The sequence below is a fragment of the Giraffa tippelskirchi genome, chromosome 4, assembly GCF_054371585.1.
Source record: "Giraffa tippelskirchi isolate mGirTip1 chromosome 4, T2T-mGirTip1v1.2.pri, whole genome shotgun sequence".
NCBI classification, from domain to species: domain Eukaryota; kingdom Metazoa; phylum Chordata; class Mammalia; order Artiodactyla; family Giraffidae; genus Giraffa; species Giraffa tippelskirchi.
In genome coordinates this window covers 44,984,753-45,011,951 of record NC_137278.1, presented here as the reverse complement: position 1 = coordinate 45,011,951, position 27,199 = coordinate 44,984,753, and the positions used below count along the sequence as shown (strand labels likewise).

The following is a 27,199-nucleotide window of genomic DNA, read 5'->3' as shown; positions in this document are numbered from 1 at the left end:
CATAACTCATTTGATGAAGCAAGCATTAACTCTGATACCAAAGCTAGACCAAAGACACAACAAGAAAATTATAGGTTAATATTCTTTATGAATAGTCATGTAAAAGTCCTCAACAAAATATTAGTAAACAGAATTTTCAGCAATATATTAAAAGGATGACCAAGTGGGATTTATTCTTAGAATGCAAGGATAGTTCGACATATGAGCACCGATCAATGTAAATACTCCATATTAACAAAATGAAGTTAAACACTACATTATCTTGATTACTGCTGAAAAAAGCATTTGATAAAATTCAACACCCTTTTATGATTAAAATACTCAATGAAATAGAAGCAGAAGAAGACTAGTGCAACATAATAAATAAAAGTCATATATGAAAAACTCAGTGAAAATCATACTCAATGGTGAAAGACTGAAAGCTTTTCTTCTAAGATCAGGAGCAACACAAGGACAATTGCTTCCACCATTTCTATTCAACACAGTAGTGTTAAGTTTTGGCCTGAGCAATACACAAGAAAAATAAAAGGCATCAAAATTGGAAAGGAAGAAATAAATTTATCTGTTTGTTACTGATGCAGAAAACCCTAAAGACTCCACATAAAAGCTGTTAAAACTAATAAATGATCTCAGCAAAGTAGAAGGATACAAAGTCAACGTTCAGAATTCAGTTGTACATGAACAATGAACAATATGAAAAGGCAATGACAGAAACAATTCCATTTAAAATAGCATTAAAAAGAATAAAATACCTAGGAAGGAACTTAACCAAGGAGCTGAAAGACATCTACAATGAAAGCTAAAAAAAGTTGCTCAAAGAAATTAAAGACAAATAAATGGAAACATATCCTGCATTTATGGACTGGAAGACTTATTATTAAAATATCAATACTACCCAAAGTGACCTACAGATTCAATGCAATCCCTAATAAAATCTTAAGATGATTTTTGAAGAAACAGAAAAATTCATTCTAAAATTCACAAGGAATCTCAAGGGACTCCAAACAGACAATCTTGAAAGAAAAGGACAAACCTGGAGGACTCACTTTCTGATTTAAAAACTTACTACAAAGCTACAGTAACTGATACCAGTGAAGTACTGGCATAAAGATAGCTTTAAAAAAAGGAATGGAACTGAGAGCCCCAAAATAAACCCTCATCTATACGGTTAAATGATTTTTGATAAGGATGCCGTGAACATTCACTGTGGCAAAAGGAGTCTTTTCAAGGAAAGGTGCTGGAAAACCTGTACCTCCACATGCAAAAGAATGAAGTTGAACCTTTACCTAACACCATATACAACAATTAACTCAAAGTGAATCAAGGATCTAAATATAAGACCTAAAAAAACAATAAAAATCTTGAAAGAAAACACAGAACCAAAGGGTCATGACATTGTATTTAGCAATGATGTCTTGGAGAGAATACCAAAAGCTCAAGTAACAAAAGAAAAAACAGAAAAATAGGACTTCACGAAAATTTAGTTTGTGAATCATAAGATGATCACAGTATTCTTTAATACATGGAGAGATACATTATAAATAGTGGATCTCAGTCAATCTGAAAGCAATCTGTGTCTTAGGGAAACTAGCCATCTCAAGTGTTGCCAAGCTACAATGTGTGCTATATGGTACTAAATTTTTCTTAATACTTCATAAAAGTATCCATGATTTTAAAGCAGAACAGAGAAAATCTTTAGCACATGATTACCTGTAAACTTTATTCAAAGCAAACACAGAACAGTTTTTAAGCAAAAGTCCTATGAACAACACATAACTACTCATTAAAACTTTTAAATTCTCTCACTTTGCCTGAGAACTAAAAGGCACCTTATAATTCTGAAAGAGTAGTGAGAAAAACACAACAATAAAACACAACAAAAGAAATCTGAGTTTTAAAAGTCAATAAACAACAATTACTACTGCAGAGTTATCTATTCTAAGAAGGAAAATATCTGTAGCAAAATATGTAAAATAAAAATGGCAAAGAAGTATTGAAACCAATGGTAAGATCAACAACATCTTAACAGATAGCAATACATGTCTTAAAAAGTGTATTTTCTTTAATATACTAGATGCAGCAGCATTCGATAGTAAATCAGGAACATCTGACTCCTCGACTCTAAAATAATTCTAAAAAACAAGTACTAAGAAATTGATTTCTGAATGCAATGTTTGATAATGCTATTCTGCTTTGCTGGAGGTCAGGAAACGAGCATACCTTCCATTTCATACAAAACTAGATTACGCAGTTTGGTCCATCATTATGAATTTTAAAATATTCCACAAGTAAGCAATTTTATTTTCCTAATATTATAGGACAGTGCTTCTTTAAGTTAACAGTAGTTAAGTACTACTTACTAAAACTTCCATTTTGTTAAAGATCAAGAATTTTGTAAAATACTATTAAAAAATACTACATCAATGTCCAACTGCTACAAAAATTTTTAAAGGCTTACTCTCAAATTCTGTACCTATTTCATTGCAGACCAGTCACAAATGGTCTGGAAATGTATTTTTGAGTAGAGCTGCTTAAAGGAAAACATGGTCAAAACAAAACAAAAAGAATATTTTCAAAAAACTAAAGACATATACCAAGTTTTTCTTAAAAAGCATCCCAAATTTTAAGACTACATAAACATTAATATATAACCTACCAAGCTAATGGAAATATGTTCATGAATTACTTATAGTTCAGTGCCATTAATATTATTAGCACTTAAAATTTGTAGAGTTGACACTGAGAACTCTTAGTGCATAATTAGCTCACCAGATTCCTTATTTTTCCTTAAATTTATTTCTACTGTACTCCACACTCCTTTACTACAATAAAGTTTGCAGCAAAAATTACACTTGCAAGTGGTTCATGGATTTGGCTTATGAAGTGGCAATCAGCTACTCTAACTGGTTGAAAGGGTGAATTTTCACTTACCACAGTCCAGGATTCCTGCTCTTTTGGCTCTAGAATTCCAGAATTAAAAATTTCTAACAACTGTTGAAGTCCTCCAGCAGCAACAAACTGTAAGCAATTGCGAGAGTATGGTAAGAGGAAAGCAGCTATACAATGCAGTAAAACCTGCTTTTTGATTCAGTGACTGGATGTGTGTGTGTCTGTGTGTAAGTAAAATACTACGTATCTTTCATTTAGGATATTATTCTTTGGCTTAAATAACCAATATAACTTCTATACAATAAAGTTACAACAGCCAGCTAACTTTCAAGAATTTTTTGAAAAGATTCTTACAAAAATCTACATACATATCTTTGTATTCCATTAACCATTTAATTTCAGGCACTGGGATGTCCTAACACAGTATTCTAATGAAGGAAAAAAATAAGTGCTAAAAACAGAAGCACCAGGGAATTAAATAATCTCAGTTTATTAATGTGATTAAAGTAACATATAATTTAAAAATCATGGTTTATTTAAATGGTACCTTACTTTAAAACAACAATTATGGTACCTACTTTTGGCACACGAGATAGATTATTTTTACCAAGACACTGCAAAACATGTATAATCAAACCTTGCAACTCCAGGAATTTTTACTGTTTTCCACTTGATCCTCACTTGAATCATCTGAATCTGGATAAAGATCACTATAACTTCCCTGTGGGAATGGCAAAAATAAATAAGGAAGGGTGGCAGGAGGATTAAAAGATAATGTACTCTGGAATTTTACTCCAGAGAGAAAAACAAACATTTGATGATAATAATGGAAATGCAATCACCGTTGACTCTCTCCTTATTCTTCGGTTAGGTTTTCCCAGTGCTTCAATAATTTCCAGGGCATATAACAGCTTGTGAGCACTTTTAATTTTGAGCAGTTCTTTCCAATTAAGTCCATCATTACTCTTAAATTAAAAAAAGAAAAATACAGTTTTCTCAAACCAACTTACTAAGAGAACCACACCTCCTTCCCAGCACCAGGGGCTGGGGGACTAAAGAAACTGACACAACATATAAAAACTCAAACATTACATATACGAAGGGCACCTATATCATTGGAACTAATCATATGCTTAAAATACCAATTATTCCTTAAATTTTGCTAAAATTAATACAAAATAGCGGCATTGGAAAAAAATATTATCTGTTATCCTCCAAAACAGTTGAGGTAATTTACCATCTTCTGAATGAAAAACACACAGCCTAATTGTCTGTGTCAACTTTTAAGGCTACAGTAGTACACTGTGTATTTAATATTTATGTGACACCTACCCATTTAAAAAGTCATATACAAATACACGAACGTTAAAATATTATTCTTTTCTACTCTCAATTTATAAGTGCTATTCACACTTAAGGTGCACCCTGGACAATGTTATTCACAGAGCTACAATGAGTCATCAACTCCCATTTTCTAGGCCCAATTTCTTCACTTTTAAGGCATTTTAAGGCATTCAAAATACAGGGTCTTGAAAAATCACCTAACAACATCCCAAATCATAGATAACCGTTAGTGTAACATTACAACACTGTTTTTCCGTTAGTTCAATAGGTGTTCTGTTGGTACTCCCACTAAGTAACCCCTTATTATATAACTTATAAAAATAATCTTTAATTTTAACAGACATCTTTACAAAGATATAGTAACACTTAATATATGTGAGGTCATGCCTCTGAAAATATTAATATCTATTAAATTTCTTTGCCTCCCTTTTTCTCTATTTCTACCAGTTGCCGTGTATAAGCAGCCAAAACAAGCACTAATGCAAATATCATTAAACCATAGTGTATTTTCTCTAAACGTTAATTTTTGTTGTCAAAAACAAAGCAATATTCAGAACATACAGTAATATGAAAAAATACTAATATAAAGGCAAATTTACTGTTTACAGAGATAATTTTAGAGACCATCCTTGCCTTGTATTTAGCCCATATTACTCAAGCTCACTAATAATTAAATATATGAACATTAAAATGAAGTGGCACTTTTTAACCTATTAAATGGGCAAAATTTTATTGAGGTTACAGGTTAGCAACCAATCTCATATACTACCAGTAGAAATGTAAACTGATAACCTCCTCCAGGGAATTAAAAATATTTTGTGAACTTACCTGCTCATCTGAGATATTCTGGAATGCCATTAACATGTTAGGACATGTAGGAAGAAGCATCAGTAGCTCCCATACACGCCTGGAAAGGTTTTCTGCGTGAAGATGAAGTTCTTCACATCTTAAGCTCTACAAAAATAAGAACAACTGATTATCAAACAGATTAGTTTTTTAAAAAATCTAAACTTAATTTCGATCTGCATCAAATCACTATCAAGTTTAATAATATATCAAAATCTTACTTTAAAGTGAGAATAAACCATTTGTTACACAGTAAAGTTAGTTATGTCAAAGCAGTGGGTTTTCAACTTGTTATTGAACACTTTTCTAGGAAAAAGTGACCTGCAACTCTGGCCACTTTCCTTAGAAAAACTTTTCAAACAGAAGTGAAAATGTTTTATGAAGTCATCCAAGTAAATTTCAATCAGACTATCACCTATCTCCTCTTTGCAGGCCACTATTCCAAGAATGGCAAAAAGCTGGTTAATTAAATCCCTGACCTTCCATTTGGGAAAAGAGTACACCTGTTTCTCTTATTTTCCTAATTCATACCTTATATTTCAATCTCAGACAAGCACAGATAAAAGAAAAACAAACACTTTTAAAGAACCTACTTTTTTCCATTATCACTTGTTAAATTTGAATTCTCTAAGGTACTGAGATAACAGTAAGCTAAACAATATTACAGAAAGTATTAAGAAAAAAAGAGTCGGACACGACTTAGCGACCGAACAAAAACAACAATGTAAGAAATAGGCAAGTTTTGGGGTTTTTGTGTTTTGTTTTTGTTTTTTAATTAAAGAACAACACTAAGAGGTAAACAAGCAATGAAAGCTAAAATTTACAGTTCTGGAATTTTCCAGAGTATGAGTTTGTACTCATTATTCTACTATTAGTTGCTATCACATAATGATTTTGAGGTATTCACCCAGCCTAAGAGATGTCCAAGGAATATCCTCACACATCTACAAAAAATAATTCAGTTCTTTCTGTATAATGGTATAAAGCTAATGTACTTTGAAGGTAAGAGAATTTTAGAGATGGAATTTCAAGCTAAACTTTGCTTTACACAGACCTAATGAAAAAAGAGAAGCAACCCAAGTTAATACTGTTAGCTTAGTGGAAGACAAGGCATTGATAGTTCTTCAGTAAAATAGAATTCATTCCTTTGTAAACACCCAGTTTGAAAAAGAGAAGGAAAGGAGAGGGAGGGAAACAGGAAGGGACTAAACTGCAACAGATGATCTAGAGGGGAAAAAAAAATCTCCCAAGTGTACACAACTATGATCTACATTGTGACTAGAAGGCTACACAATGTCATACATAGTAAAGATCCATTATGTTTTTGGTAATCCTCTCCAAGATTGAACTAGTCTAGTACAACAAAGAAACCCGACACCATCAACTGCATACTGGTCACGATGTTCAACAATTTCTCTGTCCAAAAATGAATGCTTTCTCTCTGGTTTAGGCTTCACATGGTCAAGTACAATGGGCTACTAACTGGTCTGCCTACCTCTGGTCTTTCTTTTCCCTTAACATAATCCTCCCAACTAACACCTAAACTTTGTGACTCTTTGTTGCTTTAAAGTCTTCCATGATGATAACAATCCATTTTAATACAAATAAAAACCTCTTAAGGTCTTTTGTAGTATGGGTTACAATCTGTCTTTCTGTCTTTATGTTTGAATTACATCATAATCACACTCCTAGTTTTTCAAATTTTTGTTTGCTCCTTATGCTCCCATAACACACTTCATAGATTATTAGCACCCTCCTCAGAAAATCAGGAAGTTCTTACAATTATCTTTTACTTTTAAGCTAGCAATACAACACTGACATGAAGTAAAAGGTCATTAAGTATGACATAAAATTTAAAGGTGAGGAAATGGAGGTTTATGGACATCCATTATTATCAAGATTATTCTGCTTGAATAAAAAGGGGATTTCCTGGGAATTTAACAGTGTGCCACCACACAAGAAACCAGGTTATGGGGAACAGATGACTCAATTTGGTAATTCATGAGCAAATACATCCTGGAAACGTAGAAAGAAGCCACTTAACATTCTTAGGAAAGAACTCTGTTAGCCTAACATGGAAAAGTCATAAAAGCACCACTATTTTATCTGCCAATCTCAAAATGATGATTCTTCCAAGAAAGATGGTCCCCTGAAATAGAATGGTGGCAGTGAAAATAAACTAAGAGGACAACAGGTCAAAACATCAGGTGTGGCAGACAGGATCAGGAGGAGGGATAGACTCAGGTTCAGGAAGAAGAAAAGAAGAGATGGAGTCCAGGTTTCTGACTTGAGGAACTGGGTGGATTCCATTTCAATGAAGAAGAATGGATGCCTATGGGACATCAAGTGGAAGTGTTAAGTAAGCAACTGAATGTTTAAGTTTGGAACTCAGAGAAGAGGTTTGGTCTGGAGAAGTGAGTTTGAGAGTTGTCACTAAAAAGATGGTATTTAAAGTCAATTTTTTTTAATTATTTATTTTTTATTGAAGGATAATTGCTTTACACTATTGTGTTGGTTTCTACCCAAATAAAGTCAATTCTTCCTCCATGTACTACTTACATGATAGTACATGAGGTTCCTTATTGTTTTTTCTATCCCTGTCAAACAAACCTACTACCTTTAAAAGGAAAATTAAGATATATGTCTCTCCCTCTGCTTAAAATACTTCAACGGTGGACTTCCCTGGTGGGCCAGTGATTAACAATCCTCCTGCCAATGCAAGGGACATGGGTTCCATCCCTGGTCCGGGAAGATTCCACATGCCTCAGGGTGACTAAGCCTGTGTATCAAAACTACTGAAGCCCAAGGGCCCTAGAGCCCAGGCTGCACAAAAAGACAAGTCACTGCAATTAGAAGCCCATGCACTGTAACTAGGGACCAGCCTAGTTGCTTGCAGCAACTAGAGAAAGCCCATGCTCACCAACAAAGACTCTAAATAAATAAATACAGCTAAATAAATTAATAAAATATGAAACAAAACAAAACACCATGACAATGCTGTCCATTTTGAGTGAACTGGAAACAGCGTGCAATGGCCAGCTTGGCTGTTTACCTTTTCATCTCATTTCCCTCATTTCACTCTCCCACTACCCTCCTCACTCTACTTACTAGCTCCCAAACGATTCCCAGACCTGCCTAACTCCTTCTTATTATCAAGGGCTTCAGGAATGAGTCTACTCTAAATTATTCCTCATTCTCTTCATTTAGTAGCCTCCTTTTCATCTTGAAAGCTGAGGTTTATATGGTCTCCCTCAGAGACCAAACATTAATAATATATAAATGTTATTGTTGTTCAGTTGCTCAGTCGTGTCAGACTTTTTACGACCCCATGGGCTGCAGCACAACAGGCTTCCCTGTCCTCCACAATCTTCCAGACTCTGCCAAAACTCATGTCCATTGAGACCGTGATGCCATCCAACCACCTCATCCTCGGTTGCCCCCTTCTCCTCCTGCCCTCAATCTTTCCCAGCATCAGGGTCTTTTCCAATCAGTTGGTTCTTCACACCAGGTGGCCAAAGTACCGGAGCTTCAACATCAGTACTTCCAATGAATATTCAGGTTTCATTTCCTTTAAGATTGACTGGTTTGCTCTCCTTGCTGTCCAAGGGACTCTCAAGACTCTTCTCCAGCACCACAGTTCGAAAGCATCAAGTTTTCAGTACTCAGCCTTCTTTATGGTCCAACTCTCACATCCATACATGACTACTGGAAAAACCGTAACTTTGACTATATGGACCTTTGTTGGCAAAGTGATGTCTCTACATTTTAATGTGCTGACTAGGTTTGTCATAGCTTTTCTTCCAAGGAGCAAGCATCTGTTAATTTCATGGGTTTTTGTCTATCACCAGTCTCTAATGTCAAGTCATGGTAACTATCTCTACCTAAAACTGTTCATCTGTTAGTTTACTTGAAACTGTTAGGCATGGCAATTATCCGTCTTCCCCAATGGATTCAATGAAGGCTGAAACTGTGTCTCTTTTAATCCTTGTATAATAGTACTTAAAACAACATGCCTGGGATATTAGGCACTTAAATACTTAATGTATTAAGAAATGGATTCCTTGGTTTTATTGATATTTAAGAGATTACTGAGAAAATTATTTTCCACTCAACAAAGACAAAACAAGATTTTGTGAAAATAAAATCACATAGTCACCTCACTATCTTCGACTGCCATTTTTCCTGAGGGTGGTTTAAATGATGCGAGCATCTCTAATAAATCAAAAAGAGTAGTTAAATGAGGTTCTTGTAAGAGCAAAAGCATTGGAATGTTGTCCTTTTGAGGGGGTGGTAGGCAAGATGCTGGCAGCTGAACACCTTCCCCTTTCCGTTCTCTCCTTGGTGCACCCAAAGATACGAATACCATCTATAAAAACAGGAGCAACAGGGGAAAAAAAAAAATCAACACACAGTTAGACATATTAAGTTTTTCGTTTAACAAATATGTGATGTAGAAAATAACTCCCCTTATAATTTTAACAAAAGCAGTTAAGAACTGATTTTTAACTATACCTCAACTAAACAACTACTGACTGTAAGTCAAAAGATGATTAAAACTCAAACCACATTTATGTTTACCTGCATATCCTTAAAACCAAGCTCATGAAGTGCTTTTTCATCATAATCTGTTGTTAATTCATGTCCAGAAGAAATCATCCTGACAGGTCCCATAAGGCCTCCTTAAAAATCGCAAAAAATAAAAGTCAACTTTTTGTTAAGAGTTAATTTATCTGCCAACATGAATACATGGTTATAGCAATTAATTCCACTGGGCATTAAACTTAAATATAATTCTTGAGCAAAGTGGAAATGGTGCTAAGCATGCTTCCTGCATAATTTGCTACCGTCCAAGGTTAGCCTTAGGCAGTTAAAAATTCTAAGAAAATCCTCCTTTAGCACCCGTCTAATTAGATCAATTTCAGCTTGCTTAATAATATGAAAAATTTACAATTAAAAACACACTACAGAGCTTTCTGAGAACCTACAGCATTTCCCCTCAGCAATACGTGAGACTCAGATTCATTAATGCTTTAGTTCACAAGTAATCAGCATGTATTTAAAATAATCCAGTTCTCTCTTCCCGATTATTACTCATCAAAACAAAATAAAATAGAATATAGGACAGATATAAAGTTCTGGCATGAAGTGAAAAAAGATGAGCTACAACATTCTACATTACAATAAATTCAATGACCTCTACAGATTGAGGCAATTCATTTCTAGAAAGCATAAGTCCTCTTTGCTATCTACATCTTTATTTCCCACCATCATCCTCACCAAAATATGCTTTACTTGCCCAAGCATGTTCTTTCTTTAAAGCACCAGTGTGTTCCCATCCCAAGGTCTAAGATGCTTCACCCCAGAAATTCATATGTATCATTTCCATAATTCAAGTTTTTCACCAAATCGGAGCTCTAAAAGGGCTTCATCCTAAATCTAAAGAACCACATCTCACTCTTAACCTCTTACTCTGCTTTATCATTCTTTACAGCACTTATTAGTATCTGATATGATATTTAAGTTGTCTCTCATTAAAAAAAAACAGTTCCACAAGGCATATATGTATTCCCAACATTAGAACAGCAGGTATTCAAATTATTGTTTAATCCATGAAAAAAAATTAAAGCAAATGCTTGATAGAGGAAGAAAATTAACTAAAATGATGAAATAGCTGATGAATAAACTTAAGTATTGCTAAATTTTATTAACTTAATGTAGGAAAATTCCATTGCATAGGCACAAAACCAACTACTTTCAGTAATGAGTGAAGCAGGACTACTGCTTTCCATAATGACAGATAACATTTTAAAAATACATTTTCCTTCCACTCAAGAAAATTCTATCAGAAAATATTTCTGGTAAGGAAAATGGGTTCCTCTAGTAAGATCCATTTCAATTATTTTCTTTAAGTATAACTGTTGTGCAGCAAAACTGCTAATCGTTGTGTAGCTAAATCTATGACTCCTACCCTTCTTACCAATTTCTAAACCTAGAAATCTTGGTCCTCCCAGTGGTTTGATGAATATTCAATCCTGTATCTTGGGAATATTCCTATAGCTTATTGGGTGTGTGCACACGCGTGTGTGTGTAAAAAAAAGACTTTAAATTCATCCTGATTATTAGAAAGAAACAGGGTTTTTCTTTCTCCCTGAAGACTATTTCTCTGTTACCTATTGTTCTTTACTTCACAACTCTTCAAGAGATCATAATCTTGTAGTTTTTTAATGTATATTAGCTAATATTAAAATTCATCTATTATTCTTTTAACCTCTCAGAACTTATAATAGATAATGTTTTGTTTCTTCACACAGTTTATTATTCAGAGTAGTTACATCCAACTTGAAGTAAAACTTCACTCAGATTTAGGTAAAATATATTAAGAAAGAAATTAACTTGGCATCTCTACAATATTCTGTATACAGAAATGCTAAGTATAACCACTTATTCAGGTGTTCATTCATATATCTCGAAAAGTTTTATTCTCATATACTACAAAAACACGGTAATGAAGAGTACCCTAACTAAGGACTTTCCTAGCAGTCTAGTGGCTAGGATCCAGTGCTTTCCTTGCTGTGGCCCTGGGTTCAATTCCTGTTTCGGGAGATTACACAAGCCACATGACAAAAAAAAAAGTACCCTGAATAATGTTTTAAAAATTGTTACAAAGTACTTGATATCTTTAGCTTCCTATTCATCATTATTATATGGGAGAAGGCAATGGCAACTCACTCCAGTACTCTTGCCTGGAAAATCCCATGGATGGAGGAGCCTGGTAGGCTGCATTCCATGGGGTTGCGAAAAGTCCGACACGACTGAGCGATTTCACTTTTAGTTTTCACTTTCATGCATTGGAGAAGGAAATGGCAACCCACTCCAGTGTTCTTGCCTGGAGAATCGCAGGGAGAGAGGAGCCTGGTGGGTTGCCGTCGATGGGGTCGCAGAGAGTCGGACACGACTGAAGCGACTTAGCAGCAGCAGCAGCAGCAGCAGCATTATATTACCTGCAAATTATCACTGACTTCCTTCTTCTGATATTGCTTTATCTAAATGAGTTATTTAGCAGCAAGTAAATGCTTAAGAAAAACAAGAGCTACTACATGGAACAGAAATTCTATACTAAACCTTTAATACTTTGGTATATTTCTATTAAATTTCTATGTTATTGAGATAACCTAATACAATCTATAACTGTTGATTTTTTACAACAGTTAATAATCTAACCTGTCTTTTGAGAAACCTGTATGCAGGTCAGGAAGCAACAGTTAGAACTGGACATGGAGCAACAGACTGGTTTCAAAGAGGAAAAGGAGTACGTCAAGGCTATATATCGTCACCCTGCTTATTTAACTTCTATGCAGAGTACATCATGAGAAACGCTGGGCTGGAAGAAACACAAGCTGGAATCAAGATTGCCGGGAGAAATATCAATAATCTCAGACATGCAGATGACACCACCCTTATGGCAGAAAGGGAAGAAGAACTAAAGAGCCTCTTGATGAAAGTGAAAGTTCAGTTCGGTTCAGTTGCTCAGTCGTGTCCGACTCTTTGTGACTCCATGAATCACAGCACGCCAGGCCTCCCTGTCAGTGAAAGAGGAGAGTGAAAAAGTTGGCTTAAAGCTCAACGTTCAGAAAACTAAGATCATGGCATTTGGTCCCATCACTTCATGGGAAATAGATGGGGAAACAGTGTCAGACTTTATTTTTTTGGGCTCCAAAATCACTGCTGATGGTGATTGCAGCCATGAAATTAAAAGACGCTTACTCCTTGGAAGGAAGGTTATGGCCAACCTAGATAGCATATTTAAAAGCAGAGACATTACTTTGCCAACAAAAGTCCGTCTAGTCAAGGCTATGGTTTTTCCAGTGGTCATGTATGGATGTGAGAGTTGGACGGTGAAGAAAGCTGAGTGCCGCAGAATTGATGCTTTTGAACTGTGGTGTTGGAGAAGACTCTTGAGAGTCCCTTGGACTGCAAGGAGATCCAATCAATCCATCCTAAGGAGATCAATGCTGGGTATTCATTGGAAGGACTGATGTTGAAGCTGAAACTCCAATACTTTGGCCACCTCATGCGAAGAGTTGACTCATTGGAAAAGACTCTAATGCTGGGAAGGATTGGGGGCAGGAGAAGAAGGGGCGACAGAGGATGAGATGGCTGGATGGAATCACCAACTCAATGGACATGGGTTTGGGTAAATTCCGGGAGTTGGTGATGGACAGGGAGGCCTGGCGTGCTGTGATTCATGGGGTCGCAAAGAGTAGGACACGACTGAGCAACTGAACTGAACTGAACTGAAAAAATATCCTAAGTTGTGTTGGATTGCTAAAATAATATAGAGTTGATCTGCTTCCTGTTTCCCTCTAAATACCTTAAGCATGCGTGACTTTGTTACAAAATACAACTAAGATGGCTGGTAGTTTATTTAGGATTCAGGTTTCTATTTGATATGTGAGTTAGGCTTATATATTGTGTACACCCTTTAATTATAATGGGTGAATTGGTTTTTACAGTTAATTGAGCAGCTTTTTATCTTCTACTACTTTTGAGAGGATTTTTAACCTAAGAATTGCTTATTCCTTAACAGTTCTGAAAAAAGTTGCTATCTTTCAAAAATTCAGTATCTGAATGCAATGAATTGGAAACAACAAACAAGGAAGAACAAGAAAAGGAAGCAAGAAATCTTAAAAATTCTTAGGTTATGATGGTATGTTAAACAACACTCATCTACTTTTTAGCCTCTGGAACTGCAATGAAGTAAATTTTTACAATTCTATAACTATCTGACAGAGAAAAAGGAGAACAGATATTACAGGTTTGCAAGCTGGCAATCAAATGAACTTACAGTAAACACCAAGACCTGAAAAAGATAAATCCTAAAGCAGACACAAATTTATAATCTATAATCTTATTTACGCTGATTTGGCAAAGGAACAAGATCAACACCTGACAAAGAAGGAAAAGAGAAGAGTGAAGTAAAGGGTAGAAAGAGAATGAAAAGAGAAAAGGGAAAGGAAAAAATGAAAAGAAAAGCATCTCAGTGATCTATGAGGCACTAACACTGCTAAATTTCATCAGAGGTCCAGAAATTCTGGTGAGACTAAGGGGGAAAATTTTTCTTAAAAACATATAATTGCTTATCTTTTTCAAATTTGATAAATGTTAAAAATACAAAGGCCTAAGAAGCTGAACTAAATCCAAACTGCATCAACACAACAAGGCACATCAATAATCACACTGCTGAAAATCACTGTTAAAGAAACATATTTAAAACCAAGCACAGTCAGAAAGACATACTGTATATAAAAGATAAAAGATAAGAAAAATGACAGACTTTCAGTCAAAAATTCTGCAAGCCAAGTGATAATTGGAAATTTTTTACCAAGTTCTGAAAAGAAAGAATTTCTTTACCTAGAAATCTATATCCAGAGAAAATTTCTTTCAAAAATGAAGGCAAAACAAACTTGTTATTCAAACAATAAAAGCTTGGGAAAATTCATCATTCAGTTCAGTTCAGTTCAGTCGCTCAGTCGTGTCCGACTCTTTGCAACCCCATGAATTGCAGCACGCCAGGCCTCCAGGTCCATCACCAACTCCCGTAGTCTACCCAAACCCACGTCCATCAAGTCAGTGATGCCATCCAACCATCTCATCCTCTGTCGTCCCCTTCTCCTCCCGCCCCCAATCCTACCCAGTATTAGGGTCTTTTCCAATGAATCAACTCTTCACATGAGGTGGCCAAAGTATTGGAGTTTCAGCTTCAACATCAGTCCTTCCAATGAACACCCAGCATTGATCTCCTTTAGGATGGATTGATTGGATCTCCTTGCAGTCCAAGGGACCGACCCTCAAGAGTCTTCTCCAACACCACAGTTCAAAAGCATCAATTCTGCAGCGCTCAGCTTTCTTCACCGTCCAACTCTCACATCCATACATGACCACTGGAAAAACCATAGCCTTGACTAGATGGACCTTTGCTGGCAAAGTAATGTCTCTGCTCTCTAATATGCTATCTAGGTTGGTCATAACTTTCCAAGGAGTAAGCATCTTTTAATTTCATGGCTGCAATCACCATCAGCAGTGATTCTGGAACCCCCCTAAAAATAAAGTCTGACACTGTTTCCACTGTTTCCCCATCTACTTCCCATGAAGTGATGGGACCAGATGCCATGATCTTAGTTTTCTGAACGTTGAGCTTTAAGCCAACTTTTTCACTCTCCTCTTTCACTTTCATCAAGAGGCTCTTTAGTTCTTCTTCACCTTCTGCCATAAGGGTGGTGTCATCTGCATATCTGAGGTTATTGATATTTCTCCCGGCAATCTTGATTCCAGCTTGTGCTTCCTCCAGCCCAGCGTTTCTCATGATGTACTCTGCATGGAAGTCAAATAAGCAGGGTGACAATATACAGCCTTGACGTACTCCTTTTCCTATTTGGAACCAGTCTGTTGCTCCATGTCCAGCTCTAACTGTTGCTTCCTGACCTACATACAGGTTTCTCAAGAGACAGGTCAGATGGTCTGGTATTCCCATTTCTTTGAGAATTTTCCACAGTTCACTGTGATCCACACAGTCAAAGGCTTTGGCATAGTCAATAAAGCAGAAATAGATGTTTTTCTGGAACTCTCTTGCTTTTTCGATGATCCAGTGGATATTGCCAATTTGATCTCTGGTTCGTCTGCCTTTTCTAAAACCAGCTTGAACATCTGCAAGTTCACAGTTCACGTATTACTGAAGCCTGGCTTGGAGAATTTTGAGCATTACTTTACTAGTGTGTGAGATAAGTGCAATTGTGCAGTAGTTTGAGCATTCTTTGGCATTGCCTTTTTTTGGGATCGGAACGAAAACTAGATTTGCAATATAAACATTTTTAAGCAAAATTTATTAGAAAGAAGAAAAAAGATAAATGGAAATTTCTCAATCTACACAAAAGGAATGAAGAATGCCAGAGTAGTGTGTGTGTGTGTGTGTGTGTGTGTGTGTGTGTGTATGGTAAAAGATGAGATAACATTAACAGAAAATAATTAGGTAATTAGCTAAGCATTCTGATTAAAATGCACACACTGTCACTCCGGATTTTTCAAGATCCAATGATTAAGGGAAAACACATCAATATTCTCAAAAAAAATAAGATAACAGGAGTATCCTGAGGACAAAAAAAAAAAGAGAGAGAGGTGTCAGATATTAAAAGCACTACTGTAAAAACAAAAAAGTCAAAAAAACTGCAAAATAACGTTAAGAACATATCTCAGAAAGCTAAGACTCAAAGAAATGAAGCACAGGAAAGAAAAGATAGATAAATTAGAAACAGTCCAAGAGATGAAACATGTAAAGAATTCCTAGAATGAAGTGATAAAATAGGACACAGAAAACCAGTGACTCAAGAAAATTTCCCCAAACTAAAAGATACAAGTTGCCAAACTAAAAGGGACCTCTGAATATAAAGTACCCATTAGTGTTGCTGAAAATAGATCCATACTCAGGCGTAGAATTTCAGAATACTAGGCACAAGAAGGTTCAATAAGCTCTGGAAAAGGGGAAAAAATATTAATAGGATGTGTAAAAACTACCAGAAATCAAAATGGCTTCACAATTTGAAACAGCAACAGAACCACGAAGTGCATTAATATCTCCAAAATTCTGAAACAAAATTATTTCTGACCTAGAATTCTATACTCAGCCAAATTACCATTTAAAGTATCAGAAATATATTTTCAATCATTCAAAGAATCTCTCAAGAAGTTACTGGACAATTTGCACTATATTCCAGTCAAATAAAAAAAAGTGAACCAATAAGGAAGGTATCGGATATTGAAAACAGAATAGTCAACACATGAGAAAGGCAAAGAATTACAAGGATGATGATAAAGGAGAGCCAGCTACTGTGAGTCAGATGTGGAAAACAATCGAGAGGATCAGTGTGACTAGAAAAACGTATTCCTGAGGGCCAAAAGACCAAAATCTCTGTACCTTCACAATACCTTCTCTATCTAAGGAAGGAACGCAAAAGTGAACTGGGCCCAGAATTTTTATCTCTACCCGGACTGTCAAGTTTCTACTCTCACCTCAAGTCCTATCATCTCAGAGAAGAAATTTTATTTTGAACGAAAAGATCAGAAAAAGAAAAGACTATTCTGTTGAGTATTTCAGCATCTTGTCAACGTCATAGCACTAAGATATATCTTCACTGTGCCAAGATCTAAACTTGAGAACTTTCCCACTGATTACCTTCGAAGAGGCTTTATAATACATCTTTTGGGATTCCCTGGTGGGTCCAGACAGTGAAGAATCTTCCTGCAATGCAGGAGATCTGGATTCAATTCCTGGGTTGGAAAGATCCCCTAGAGAAGGGAATGGCTACCTACTCCAGTATTCTTGCCTGGAGAGTTCCATGGACAGAGGAGCCTGGCAGTCTACAGTCCATGGGGTTGCAAAGAGTCAAGACACGACTAAGCAACTAATACTTTTACTTCTTACTAAAGAGATGAAAGTATACCTTCTTTAGCTTGCATTCTTCTGTGACCCTTTGCCTAACAAGACCATACTCCATTTTCCTTAATCCATCAAGTTTCTCTGTGCTTATGTTTCACAGAACTAAATACATCCTTTAGGAATAGATACACTGGAGGTAAAACTATAAAGAATATTAAAAAAAAAAAAAATCAAGATAGTGTTAAGGGGAAGAGGAAACGATGATATCAGGCAGGGACACACAACTAGCTTCTATTAATGTTCTAGTCCTTATTCTGGGTGGCAGGTGCATTGGTGGTTCGTTTTATTATTACTCATTTCATATTCTCTTTATATACATTGCAATGTAACAAAAATATACTTTTTGATCTGAAAACTCAATAACTAGGTATTTAGCCAACTCTTGTCAGATAATGTATGTATCAAGGATACTCTGTATAACACTATAAAAGCAAAAGAAGGGAAACTACTTAAATATCCCTTAATAGAGAATAGGTAAAATAAATCATGGTACCACCATACTACAGACAATATAGATCTTAAAAAGAATGAGGTAACTTTCTATATTTAACTATATGGAATGTTCTCTAAGATAATAAGCACAATGAACAAGTGATAGAAGAGTATAAACTGAATGCTACTATACTTTTGTTTTAAATACATAGCTGACCCCTGAACAACAAAGGTTTGAACTGTTGGATCTGAACTGAACAGATCCATTTATATGTAGGCTTTTTTCAATAGTAAATACCAGACTACTATCTGATTCTCAGCTGATGGAATCCACAGATGCATTACTATGGATATGGAAGAACCGTGGGTATGAAGAGCCAATTATAAGTTATACATGGATTTTTGATTGTGCAGAGGGTTGGTGTCCCTAACCCCCACATAACTCAAGGGTCAAAAAGTATCTTGTTATCTCTTGAAAAATATCTAAGAAAATCTGCCTCAGGAGAAGAGAAAAGGGAGATTTAGAGATAGGGTTAGAAGGGAGACTTTTCAACATCTATTCCTCTATCAAGAATACTTACTAATTATTTAAAAACAGTTTAAGATCTGATGTATTTAAAATGTACATATGCTTTCATCTTAAGCACAGTTTAGTAGAACTGTTGGCTCCTTACTAAAAGATACCAAAGAATTATCAGTCTGCACACAGGCAGGTTCAAAGTCTTAAAAAGAAGCTTTTAAAACTTCAAGATTTTTTTCTGCTAATGTTATCAATCAAAGTGACATTACCAGGTGGGCATTTTAAAATGCATGTATTTAGCCTGTTATAATTCAGACCTTTAACCTGTAAGTAAAATGTAACAGCTTTTCTGGTTGCTCCTCTGAATAGCCCCTATTTTGTGTGCTATGTAAAGACACCAAAAGGGAGTAATCAAATATACCTTTCAGGCCCACATGAAAATTCCTTAATATGATAGTTTTTTGGAGGGAAGGGAAGATGCATAGGTGGGAACTCAATGATGTATTGTTTTCATACGCTTCAAAAAATATATCAAAATATATATCAAAATAGAAAGAAAAAAAAAAACCTAGTGAGTAAAACTGGGTACTGGGAGAAGCAACCCACTGCAGTATTCTTGCCTGGGAAATCCCAAGGACAGAGGAGCCTGGTGGGCTACAGTCCATGGAGTTGCAAAGAGTCAGACATGACTTAAAGTGACTAACATTTTCACTTTCAAAGTTGGGTTCTAGGTAGTGTATGGACACAAACTTATTAATTCCCACACTGCTTATCAAATAACTTACAAAAGCCGTTTTTTTTTTTTTTTTTGAGAAAAATGAGTACAAGTGTTTGCAAATAACATCTTAAAAATAAAGAAAAAGAGAACTATTAACTCTTGCCTAAGAATCGATGGCACCATACCAAGGGTGGGAGGGGAGGAGTCATGAACATGGCTCGTAGTCTTTATTTAAAGAAGTAAAGGTTTGAAGTCAATATACGATAGAACCTAGAAAACAGAAAAATTTGAACTGATGGACTTACCAGGAAACTCTCCCTTTCGGCTGCTTTGACCAAACTCCTGAAGCTGGGCTTGTTGATTTATTTGTTCTTTCTGCAAATTTTCATACCAATGAGTTACTTCAGCCCTAAGATCTGCTACCTGGTCACTAGGATACATTTCAATAGTCATCTGAAATATGAGATGCAACCAATTTAAAAATACAAAAAGAACATATATTTGAACTGGGAAATGTTATTAATTTGGAAACTAAAACTATGTAACTACCTTGTCAGGAAGTCCAGCTGGCTGGCATACAACCCTTAGCGGCAGGGACTGTTTGTCACTCAGTGCTTTCAAATGACTACTAATACCCGTGCCTTCAATTTGCCACTGTCTGAGATGATATGCAAACCTAAAACACAGAAACCACATACAAGAAGGATATCATTTTAAACTATTTTAATGTTACAGAAGTTTTTGCTATTTTACAAAATGAAAGAGCCCACAAAAGGGTCCAATACATTACAATTTACTCTAAAACATTAAATTTAAGTTTGGATTCATGATATTGAATCAAACTCAAATGTGTAAATATAGTTAAGAGTGCCTTAAAAATTAGTTTCCAAGAAAAATTACCAAAAAAAAACAAAAAAAAGGCCCATTAAGAATATTATGGGGTTTTTTTGTTTGTTTTAATAAGACGGAGGGAGGACTGGGGAGTAGCAGAGACAGGAGGAATTTAAAGAAACAAATTAATCCGGTAAGTGGAATGGCAAGCTGTCAACCCTATTTTCAAAGGAAGAAAAAAGGTATTAGGAAAGATTTTTCAAAGAGAGAATTGTATTGCAGTAAATGTATGTTAACCAGCCTAACAACTTTGAGAGCCGATTCCATGACTGCTAAAATCATAAAATGAATAATAAAGATTAATATGTCAAAGGAGACAGGTAATTAAGCTTGACACTAAATATTAATTTTCTAACTGATTTTCAGCTGAAGACAGGATCCAGGGTACCTCAATTTAGTTAAGAAAAAAAAATATCAATGTCTAAACTAATCAACAATTCTGCAATAAAAGGGCAAGTAAGCAAATAAATGTACTTGATTTCCAAGATGTGATCCAATGTCCACCTTCTATGAGCAAAAGAGTAATCAATCTTTTGGAGCCTGATAATTCTTAAGTAATGAGGGGGTTATCTGGTACACTACCGATGTCTGGCAGTCTTCTACCTACTATATGCCAATAACATCACCTTCTCCCTTGCTGCTGCTGCTGCTAAGTCACGTCAGTCGTGTCCGACTCTGTGCGACCCTATAGACGGCAGCCCACCAGGCTCTGCCGTCCCTGGGATTCTCCAGGCAAGAGTACTGGAGTGGGTTGCCATTGCCTTCTCCGACCTTCTCCCTTAAGCTGTGATAATCAAAAATGTCTCCAGGAATTATCTAATGTTCCCAGAGAAACAAAATCATTTCTGGTTGAGAATCACTGTTAAGATTATAACCTTATCTCTTTTTAAAAAGAAAATCCTTTGAAAAAGACATTTTTATTTATTCTTTTAATATATGGAATATATAAGTGCAATAATTACTTTATATTTTCATTTCATTTTATAAATGTTTAGGCAATTTTAAATTAGAAACAATAATCTTTTAAAACGACATTTTTATTTACTCTTTTAATATAAGGAATAAACACAATAATTACTTTATGTTTTCATCTTATAAATGTTAGGCAATTTTTAATTAGGAGTAGCACTAAGCACATTAAGCACCTGAAACTGTATGATACTACACAAGGATTTGCTTGAAAATTCCTATATAAATTTTTAAAACTAGCTCTCAGTTTTTGAATATTCAATTGTTTCCTAGATTCTTTACTTGCCATCCAAAAAGTATTTATATAAATTATTTAGCACCAACATTAACTTTTAGAGGAAAACATAAACAAATACAAAGGCTACTATTAAGGATATTATAATCAATTTTCTTGAGTTTGAAAAAGTTTGTACACCTGAGAAGGAACTTTTGAACTAAAATTCATTAAACTTACAAAATGCACCACTGGAAACCTACGAAAAATTTGTTTTAAAAGACTTTTAAATAAGCACCTATTTTAAAAACATAGGTTAACGCTGTATGAGGACTAAGGGCTCGACCCAACAGGACTGTTTTGGCTTGCTGTTTGTAGACCCTGCAGCACAGAGAAAATTTCAGAAGACCATCTACTGTATCATTAACAATAAATATCTGATAGGAAAAGGTAGATTATAGAGACTCTGATTTTCTTTAGTATTATCTTAGTGTAATATCTGAATTTTATAATGAGTATGTATTAATTTTTTATTAATTTGAATATGACATACCACATTTGCTTTTTTATTTTCAGCTTTTAAAGTGATAAAAATTATGAGGCAGCGTGAAGTTTCCGTTGAAAAAGACTCAAGAGTTCCCTTACACATTCTTTAAAAACACAAGGAATTATTTAAGTAGAATTTCAACAATTTACAATCGTAATCGAAATAAGGAATTTTGCAAAGCCTAAATGTTTTAAATCACAGAGCCATGTTATTTATAAGGAATGTGTAGAAAATCTTTATTCAGTATTTTCTGACATTTTAAACAAAGGTCAATATATATAAATGGTATAGGTTTTCATTATCAAACTGAGCTCAGAAGTTGAAATAAGTTTTACCAATTTTGTTCAACAGTTCTTTGTACTTTTACATTTACTCATGATTTTTAACAAACAGAATTTCTTAATTAAAACTATCTACTCACCTTTTAATTCAGTCGATATATTCATAAATGTTAATTTGCTTTATTTCTGTATTACACAGGGTATGTCTAAATTAATTATATAGATATTCATTAACACAGAATTTTTTGATCATGTTTCCATGGTAAATGGAAATTCAAAATTAAAATACTGTCTCCTAGTCCAGGAAGAAAAAAAAACAGCAAATGAAACAAATGACTCAACTTGATTCAACTATGAGAGATTATCTGATGTTCTTGGTGAGAGTTTTAGTGAAAACTTTTTTGGTAGTGGTGTTCTGCCATTTCAATCATAAGTAATACTTTCTTAGAGATGGAATTCTGTCTAGAGATTTTTATTCATGCACATCTTCTCAGAGTCTTATGATATTTAAAGCTCTGCAGTATTTACCAGGAACCTATATTGCTGATTCCATGATGAAATGGTACATATCATGAATAAAAATTACTTCCATTACTAACTCGTCACTTTTGGTAAGTTATGTTTTCTAGCTGCCCCCAAGAAAACCTTTAGTTTTAAGAATACATTTGGACATATCAACAATTTTTTTTAAAAGCCTAAAATTCATTCTAATAATGTGGTTTAAAAAAATTACCTTCTCCTAAATGCTTCCAGATGTGTCTTCAGCATAAGGAGTCCTCTTTCTATAACAGTGAGACTTGAGTGTGATTCCTGTTCAAGACTGCTAGAAGCTATCGTAAGACTCTCCATACACTTACTAATAAATTCTTGCTCCTTCTCCAAACCAGTTTTACCTAAAAAGTCAGATATTTAGATATGTATTATCAACCTTGTATTCTTGTTTAGCTGTATTAAAGAAAATGAATTACAGCTAAGAAAAATACTTATATAAAAATTACCTATCAGACAGTAATTCAAATCACTCACCATTAATATAATAGGAGTTAATATACTGGATAGCTGCTCGACTGACATCACCGGATTGTGCTCTTAAAGCAATGCCCCAAAATTGGTCCATACCACAAAGCTAAGAAACAAAAATATGCCATCTGTAAGTGTTAATTGTCAAATAATGTTAATTAAAGACCAAAATTACAAATTGAAAAGGCATTCAATATCAAAGTTTTAATATTTTATAAGGTATTTAAAGGCAACTCCTAACTACTTAGTATTATTAATATTAAATAATAATGATAAAAACCTTGGAAATTTCTTCAATTTCTGAAATATACCTGTACTAGTTATAAAAATACCTACTTACAAATCATCTATGTATGTGTGTAACATTTAACTCAAAAGTTATGACCACACAGTGAGAAAAAGTCCTCAAAACATGCTACAAAAAAATAATAACCGACATAATTATTAGCATAACATGTTAATGCTTTCATCCAACTTATTCTGAAAGTCACTGACTTCAGGTATTCACAGAAAATTAAAAAGATTCACTAACCAAAACTGATAAATTTATGACTTAAGTTATGAGATGAAAAAAAAAAAGTTTTCACTGAAAATTACAGAAAAAGTAAACAGTGGAAGTTCTCAAAAACTGTAACTAGGGTGAAGAAAAGATAACCTTCTGATAAGTGACAGAATAGCTTTTCAGTGTTCATGTCATCTACTTAAAAAGCAGTATTATCTCAAAATTAGAGTGTGACCTTTTAAGTAAATCAGATCTGTCCAACTGTCTGAAATCACCAAATTGAAACTTTTCACAGTGCTATCAAAGTAAGAGCTTGAACCAAAACATAAAAAACAAAAATAAGTAAATAAAACACTATTCAAACAAGGAAGAAGGTAGGAAGATACTATGAAAGCAATATGCAACTGCTTGCTCTAAATACAATTATAGTTATCTTTACCACATAGAATTTTACAACAGTTTATTTTTCTCTCTATAACACAACTCAATCTCTAAGTAAAGTTAATGAAAAATATAAGTGGAGTGCAGATGGCATGAATCAGAGCTATCATTAATAAACTGAAACGTCCAATAAGCAAGACTTTCAAATAACAATCTATGTTAGGTGAGTCTAGGAATATAATGCATTCAACAAAAACTCGCAGTCACCCAACCTAGCCAAATAAGAGCCAGAAATAAGACTAACAATTTGTGACAGTCTTCAGCTAATGAACTGATCATCATGCCTCATGGTCACTAATGATTTAGGTATATTCCACTCCAGAAGAGAAGTTACCGATAAGAACTCTGAAGTTGCCCAAGAGCAACTACAAGTTTGGCCACAAAAATGGCCTGAAAAATGGATTTTAGATAAATCAAACTTCTACTCAGCAAAATCCTTTATTAACCAAGGAACGTACAATAAATTATGTTACTTCAGTTATATTAACACACAATATTCTATTAGTTTCAGGTATACAGCACAGTGATGCAATATTTTTATACATTACAAAATGATTACTGTAAAGAAGATCAATTACCATCCAGCACCATATGAAGTTGTTACAATATTATTGATTATATTCCCTATGTGGACATTACATCTTTGTGATTTATTTGTTTCACAGCTTGACGTGTGTATCACAAGTTTCCACTATGCACAACAAAGATTATATTCAGTAATAAAAATTACCATATTTGCTTTATAGAATTTTCAAAACCCAAAAGATAAAGCTTCTTAAGACTTCAGAATAAAAGTCTGCAGTCAGTAAATTCAACGCTTGGTAGTAATCTCATTTGAGGAACTACAAAGGAAATTCCACAAGTTGACCCAATAAAAGGACAAATCTCAATTCATACCTCAGAGTTTGAACCACCATCATAGGCACTGGTAGCCAGTCGAGCCAAGTTACAGAGATGCTGAAACAGGTTTAAGCCAGTCATGCTAATTGTTTCAGGTTTAAGCTGGGGCATCTTAAAAAAAAAAAAGTTGTCAAGGTAGTTTAGGTGTGATAATTAATTTAGCAGATTTCATTTTATTAGATTTAATGTAACACATTTAAGTTAACAAACCTAGTTTTACTGAAAACACTGAAGAGGAAAATGTAATAACTGAGATTTTTAGTGATAACAAAATAATTTCATAAAAGATTTTATTCATGATATAACTGAAACCTGCCTGATATGCGCTTCAATTTTTGAGATGTATTATAGAAACAAACCAGAGGAAATTTTAAAATTTTATTAGTTATTATATACTTACACCAGACATATTTACAACATATAGATAAATACACAGTTTCTGTATAAGTTAGAGCTTGAAATTAAGATAACTGAAGACTTGTTTGTAGCTTTGTCTTGAATCTATTAAGTGATTTAGTTTCTATTACCAAAACTCATTCGTATGAACTCAAGTCTACCAGAGACTTTCTAGAGCCTTTATAGTCTCAAAAATCAGCATATAAAAAATAGTGTATTGCTTTAATATCAAAGTCTTAAAATTTAAATGGACAATTATCTACTGAACCAAATGCAGCATTTATAAATAAAAATAAAAATTGGATAGATGTCTATCTTTAATATCATGACAGCCCTTCCTACAAATGCCCTCCCCACTGGAAATCAACAAATCTGAACATTAGCTTATATCTGCCAGGAGACTGGCTAAAACCATACCATTTAATTAAAAATTGCAGGATAGGGCTCTCACACTAGTAGGTGTGGCACCACACCTCAAAAATTGAAACATAATGTTACTAATGATTTTAAAAAATACATAACAAACACCTACACACACCTCTCATTACTGTTCACCAAGAGTTATTCTACTTACTGTTAGTTTAAGTACTTTAGCTAGGGAACATAACATTTTTGTAAATTTAAACTAAGTATTCATTTAGATATATAAACATGGTAGAGCACAAAACTAAAGCAACATCTAAGTGGCAAAAATTATATAAGGATTGCAGAGAAGCAGTATATTTATCTTTTTGAAAAAGTATTCCAGGGCTTCTCTGGTGGTCCAGTGGTTAAGAATCCTCCTTGCAATGCAACAGGTTCAATCCCTGACTTAGGAAGATTCCACATGCTGCAAGGCAACTGAGCCCACATGGCTACACATGCTTTGCAACAAGAGAAACCCCTGCAATGAGAAGCCCTGGCACAGGACTTGGAGAGTAACCCCCACTCATCACAACGAGAGAAAGCCCCAGGTAGCAATGAAGATCCAACCAAAATAAATAAATATTAAAAAAAAAAAATTTTAATTAAAATATTTCAAGAGGAAAAAATGAACATTACAGTTTACATTTCAAGATAGAAAAAGGAAATATAGAAAAACAATACAAATAATCAAGAAATAAAATTACCTTCTCCAAGAAAAGATGTTTGTAGGTTTCCATTCCCATAGCATGTTGATCTTTACTTCGAACTTGATTTAAAAACCAATGCAGTGCATCATCATAACATTCAGAATCTTCTACTAAACAATGCCATAAAATATCAACTTGCTCCAAACTTAACCCTAGATAAAATTACAAATTTTAAATCCTGGTACATACAACATTGTCATCCTAATTAAATATACTAGAAGCACCAATACATACAGAAAAATAAAGGAGATATTTCACAGCATTTTATAGAAATTATTTCATAAGAGACTTCATATAATTTATGCTTTCAAATGTAGTTAAATATACTCCACAGATAAATCATCTTTAAAAACAAGACTTATATAGGATAGTATCCTAGAAGAGACATTTGTTCTGGAAAGTCATCTTCTTTAAGACATGAACAATCATTGTATTATAGCAAACATGATTAAAAGAAGTAATCTCCCAAAAGTTAAGTCAGTTCTAAGGTTTAAGGGTAAAGAATACAGTGGATACCATATTCAAAGCTAATTCTATGCACATAGGAGATAAACAATAAATGCCAATAAGCATCATTTCTGTAAACTATGAAAAAAGGGATCTTTATGATTAATAAAACAAAAAGGAACTGACTACCTAAAACAGAACAGCAACACATCACAGGAAACAATTAGCTAAGAAACCACT

At 34.4% G+C, this 27,199-nt stretch overlaps 1 protein-coding gene across 4 annotated transcripts in view; it reads right to left on the bottom strand.

Annotated features, from left to right (window-relative positions):
- USP34 (ubiquitin specific peptidase 34) overlaps positions 1-27,199 on the bottom strand; it is a 242,422-nt gene that overhangs the window by 76,489 nt on the left and 138,734 nt on the right. For all 4 annotated transcript variants that reach the window (XM_081588454.1, XM_081588456.1, XM_081588457.1 and 1 more), the window contains 12 exons: positions 26,510-26,664; positions 25,002-25,115; positions 23,168-23,267; positions 22,875-23,034; positions 19,789-19,915; positions 19,545-19,692; positions 9,658-9,758; positions 9,236-9,445; positions 5,062-5,187; positions 3,732-3,854; positions 3,527-3,610; positions 2,932-3,018 (listed from right to left, as the gene is read on the bottom strand). In XM_081588454.1, coding sequence (XP_081444580.1) covers positions 2,932-3,018; positions 3,527-3,610; positions 3,732-3,854; positions 5,062-5,187; positions 9,236-9,445; positions 9,658-9,758; positions 19,545-19,692; positions 19,789-19,915; positions 22,875-23,034; positions 23,168-23,267; positions 25,002-25,115; positions 26,510-26,664 — 1,535 coding nt within the window. The remainder of the gene's footprint in view (positions 1-2,931; positions 3,019-3,526; positions 3,611-3,731; positions 3,855-5,061; positions 5,188-9,235; positions 9,446-9,657; positions 9,759-19,544; positions 19,693-19,788; positions 19,916-22,874; positions 23,035-23,167; positions 23,268-25,001; positions 25,116-26,509; positions 26,665-27,199) is intronic.